At 39.7% G+C, this 5,242-nt stretch overlaps 1 protein-coding gene across 2 annotated transcripts; it reads left to right on the forward strand.

The window, feature by feature from the left end:
• Nucleotides 1-894: 894 nt before the first annotated feature.
• On the forward strand, nt 895-4,972 carry LOC149705432 (uncharacterized). Of its 2 annotated transcripts, XM_089864054.1 has the most exons (5): nt 895-1,168; nt 1,238-1,330; nt 1,387-1,542; nt 1,640-2,586; nt 2,723-4,972. In XM_089864054.1, exons 4-5 carry the CDS (start codon nt 1,783-1,785, stop codon nt 4,826-4,828), a joined length of 2,910 nt encoding a protein of 969 aa, XP_089720180.1. In that variant the 5' UTR covers nt 895-1,168; nt 1,238-1,330; nt 1,387-1,542; nt 1,640-1,782; the 3' UTR covers nt 4,829-4,972. The 2 variants fall into 2 exon arrangements, with proteins under 2 accessions (XP_089720180.1, XP_089720179.1); XM_089864053.1 differs by having other exon boundaries at nt 895-1,330.
• Nucleotides 4,973-5,242: the final 270 nt, after the last annotated feature.

Raw genomic sequence — 5,242 nt, forward strand, 5'->3', positions numbered from 1 at the left:
CACATAGACACCAATCTGCAACATTGGCTTCTAGCACCACCATCTACTGGTCTATCGTCTATACCACATAGATTCCAATCTGTAACATTGGCTTCTACTCCATCATCGTCGTTAGGCTTAAGATGTACGCGGCGAGCGGCTAGGGTTACGAGAAACGTCTAGCCTCCCAATGGCAGGGCTTCCACCAAAGGTTCACGCAATTGCGCATTTTCTTATCCGTTATTGTGAATCAATCGCCTTATATACCCTAAATTTACAAAAGTTCTTGTATAGGTGTTCCCTAGAGGTATAACGTTAAAGATAGCTATGTTTAAAATTATATTAGGAATTAAGTTTCTTAAACCGACTTAACTATAATTAACGTAAAATACTGACGATTAAAATAATTAATATCAGTTATATTTATTTAATTATTTAAGATAAATTTCTTTCTTTGTAATGACACAAGTGAGAGTTTATATAGAACGAGTAATGAAGATTGCATCTGAATCGAAACACTACACGCATATCAAAGTTAATATAAAGCGAGTAGGATAAAAAGATCTCTTACAAAACTATAACATTTTCTTTTTGCAGAATATTAAATTGAAATATTTCAAATATTTTTCGGCAATACGATTCTTTTAGCAGTTGTGTAGCTACAAAGCTCTGTTTCATCTTAATATTCCAAGAACATCTTTTGATATTAACATTTCAAATTTGGTGTTTACTCCATAATTCAGCTTTACTACACTTATATATACTATAAACGCAACTCTTAACTTCATTAGATAATATGGAGGTTAATACTTCATTTCTGCTTAAGTGTTGAAACGATTGGGTCTGTGAAATTAGATACCCCAGATTTAAACTAGAATTGACCTTGTTTCGCGTCCTCTTATAGGAGGTGTTAAGGGCCAAGACGACCAAGGTAAAGTTCGAATCTTTTTCAAACGATGGCGCTGTAGTAAACGGGGGTTGAGACCTTTCGAGCCCCCTTTGCAGCAGGAGCTATAGGGGAAATATAGAAGCTTTCCTACTACAAACTATCCCAATGCCAGAAGTAAACTTTCTCTATACTAGGATCTAACGCTATTCAATGCGAATGGCTTTATAAGTGGTGAAGCCTTGTATATACTGAATATTAGTTGAGACAAGAATGAGTCAAATTAAAGTTGCACATTTTAAAGTAGGCGACATGGTAACTTGTCGTCCGAAATGGGTGTTAAAGTGGGTCCATATGCTTTCCATTTTATAGCCTTTTTTAACTGACATAAGAAAGGGGAGTCTTAGAGTCGGGCCCGTTGACAAAAGAACTAGATTTCTTATCTTTGCCGATGAAAGTAAAGAGGTATGAAAGCTCCAGCTACACGCGGCGCCCAAGGCGGTCTAAAAATTTCAAAATAGTAATTGAACTTAGGGAAGATTCGAGCCCTTTTCAAAAACCAATACAATAGGAAATGAGGGGCGTTTCGCGCGTGTAAACAACGGAGCGACCGAGTGGTTGAAAAGTTTCCTGAAATCAGAAATTATACCAAAAGAGCTGAGAAACCACTAAAAACGGTAGTATGGATTTTGAATAAAGTTTGAAATAATGTCCGACCCCGACTTTCTCACTGTCCTAGCTTTTTTATGTGTTTTTCTCACCCCCCCTACCCAGAATTTTATTTTTGGAAGCTTTGAAAGCTTTTTTTGGAAGCCAGTATTTAGAGTTTCTGTCTCTGACCTACATATCGGACGTGCAATTATCCTTAGTTTTCTTGATAATTTTGAATATTTAAATCGCTTCGATTTGATTTGAAAATGGGTAGGAATTCCAAACCACATCCGTCTAAAGTGCGCTCTCGTAAAAAAAGGTATCGAAAAGTTCAGGTGAAAGCGGTAGATACATCTCTAAATATAGCATCGAGTGAAGACCGCAATATCTCGTCAATAAATGAGTCGCGTCTAGAAGATTCGGATGTGGCTATATCAGTTGAAGATTTTGGGCAATCAGACTCCGGTTTCTTGTCTTTTCGAGAAAGCCTACCAACTTCTAGCCCTCCAAGTAAACATTCGTCCCCAAAAATTAGCGCTAATATCTCTGCGGAGGATAAAAGAGATAATGCATCAAGAATACCACCACCACTCGACAATGTGGATTTTTCTATAATAGAGGCTGGATTCTCGGTTGATGAAAATCTACCCAATTTGGTAGTAGAATATGGACCTCCACATCCGAGCCAAGACTCGAATGCCCAAAAGCTCGAAGGAAGAAGGGTGGTTGACATTAGGCATTTTATCAATCAAGTACGAAGTTTGGAGCGTCATAAGTGCCCAAGAAATACGAGCGGTTCATTTAAATTTAGCCACGAAAAAATTCAAGGTTTTTATTCGACGTATACTTTCGAATGCCCTTATTGTCACCAAGCTCAGGTCATCACTACCGACCCCGTTCCTCTAAATTTGCAAGATTCCAGGAAAAATTTAACTATTAACGATGCAGCAGTATGGGGTACAGTGAGCATCGGAGGTGGTCACGCCAATTTAGATGAACTTTTTTCTGTCATCGGAGTTCCTGTTATGTCCAAGAGAACATTTAGCAAATCGGAAGAAAAACTTGGAGAGGTAAGAAATTCCAAAATTAGAGTGGGGGGGGGCAAGGTGGTTAGGGAAACGACTCTAGTTGCCCTTTAAAGTGAAATAAATTTCGTGTAAATTTAATTACCAATTTTAAACTAAGTTTAATTTCTACTTATTTTAGAAGTGGGAAAGCATCTTATACGAAGAGATGATATCTGCAGGAAAAGAAGAAAAACGATTGGCGGAAGAGGCTGGGGATGTTCACCAGGGCGTTCCGTTTATAACGGTTATAATTGATGGTGGCTGGTCCCACAGGAGTCATGGTCACCGGTATTCGGCAAACTCGGGGGTGGCTATTATCATAGGGAAAAGATCGAAGAAAATTCTCTTCATCGGAGTGAGAAATAAATATTGCGCCATGTGCGATTTTTATGAGAGGAGGGATCAGGTTCCAAAAGTCCACAAGTGCTTGAAGAACTGGAATGGGCCGTCCGCGAGTATGGAAGCTGCCATTCTTGTAGACGGTTTCAAACATAGTGAAACTATGCACGGGATCCAATACCGGGAGTTTATTGGTGACGGTGATTCCTCCGTATACAAGAAGATTTTGGAAAGCGTTTCCTACGGACCGCAAGTTTCCAAAATCGAATGTACCAATCACGCGGTGAAAAATCTAACTAAACAGTTATACAAGCATTCTGCGACATCTGCTGAATATAAAAGAGTTTTAAATCCGGGCAGAATAAGGCAAATGACCAAAGGGGCCAAAGGTGCGATATATCACGCCGCTAAAAACAAAGGCACTGTGCAGGATTTAGTCACAGATTTAAAGAACATTCCAAAACACGTTTTTGGAAATCATGCGCATTGCAGAACGTATTTTTGCAAAAGAATCCAGGGAATTGACAAATTTTATACCATTCCCAGAGATTTGTTCTTCAAAATTATGTCCGCCATAAATAATTTAGCCGCGAAAGCTCATCGCTTGATAAAAAATGACACAAGTAACGCGGCGGAAAATTACATGTCTCTAGTAGCTAAATTCACTGGCGGAAAGCAAATAAATCGTGGCAAAAAAGCTTCTTTTCAGCGAAGGTGTTACGCGGCGGGTCTTTGCCAGCATTTGGGTAGATCGTGGTACCACCGAACCTGGAAAAAGATTACAACAATAAGTCCAAATAAGTTTCTAAAGAAGCACATCGATAAGAAACAAAAGGAATCGGCAAGCTATAGGAAATTTGTTGAGAAGGCCAAAAACGGGGAAAAAAGGTATAAACCCAAAAATGACATTTCCCGAGATTTAGAGGCTGGTCAAGCGGACTACGGATCCAGTTGCCAACAACCGGACATGAATTTGGAAGAGTACGAATCGCGAAAATCGGAGACTATCCAAAATCTTACAGTCAACCGCGAAATTCAAATGGAGGTTGAAAGCGAGACTCGCGGCCAAGCATCGAATGACCGATGGATGCGAGAGAGAAGAAATCGCCTGACCGCTTCCAACTTTGGCGAAATTTGCAAACGCAAGAAAACCACGGGATGCAAGACATTGGTCAAGCGCCTGCTCTATACCCCTCCCGTGAATACTCCGGCGATGCAATACGGCAAAACAAATGAAGAGGTCGCAATCGCGGATTACCAAAGGATGGCAGGAACCACAGTTACAAAATGCGGTATCTTTGTTAGCCTCGAACACTTTTATCTCGCCGCTTCTCCTGACGGTCTAATTGACGAAGATGGCTTGATAGAAGTGAAATGCCCGAAGAGTATAGAAAGTATGACTCCTTTAGAAGCAACGGAACGCGTAAAAAATTTTTACTGCACACAAAAAAATAACAGCATCTTCCTCAAAACTACGCACAAGTACTATTACCAAGTACAAGGGCAGCTCAATGTCGCCGAAAAAAAATTTTGCGACTTCATAGTATGGAGCCCCAAGGGCATTGAGTGGCAACGGATACATAGGGACACAAGGTTTTGGAGAGAAAACATGCTTCCGTTCCTGGAACGGTTTTACTTCCATTGTTTGCTTCCAGAAATCATCGACCCACGTGTGCCTCGTAATATGGAAATACGCGAACCATCTTATATTACACACGCGATTGAGGAAAAGAAGCAGCAAGATGAAGTAAAAGCTGAGAAAAAGAGGAAACGCGAAGAAGTTTTCGAACAACGAAAGCGGTCTCGTACCAACTCGGATAAGGGTTCGAGCCCTACTACAAAATATAACCAACCAGATATCGCACAACCAGAATTCCGTTTAGGTAGAAGAGCTCGTCAAAAGTAGACGAAATACTAATTGAGTAATTGTCTCAATAATTTTTGATCCTGATCACGATGTATAAAACTGATCAAACAACAGCCCTTTTAAGGGCTACCCACTTTTTGAATTGAAGGTAATCTCAAAATGTATTGCAAAACAAACAAAACGAATAACACACGTTCTAACTCAGGCTATTCTTACATAACAATCCCTAGGTGAAATAAAAGTACTATAAGAGAAAATTGTAGGCATACTATAGCCTGAATCGATTTGATTTACAGGACGTTCAGGAATAAACTCCTCTATTTATTTTGTAGATCTTAGAGATCTATAGAATAGCCCATGCAGAAAATTCAAACAGATTCAGAGTACAGTTCAAAAATAGGCATCTTCCGAGTTTCATTTTGGTTTGTCTCTTCAAATGGACGGGTTCCAATG

Source organism: Phalangium opilio, unplaced genomic scaffold (genome assembly GCF_054372755.1).
Source record: "Phalangium opilio isolate 3A_F unplaced genomic scaffold, DU_Popi_V2 ptg000013l_1, whole genome shotgun sequence".
Classification (NCBI taxonomy): Eukaryota; Metazoa; Arthropoda; class Arachnida; order Opiliones; family Phalangiidae; genus Phalangium; species Phalangium opilio.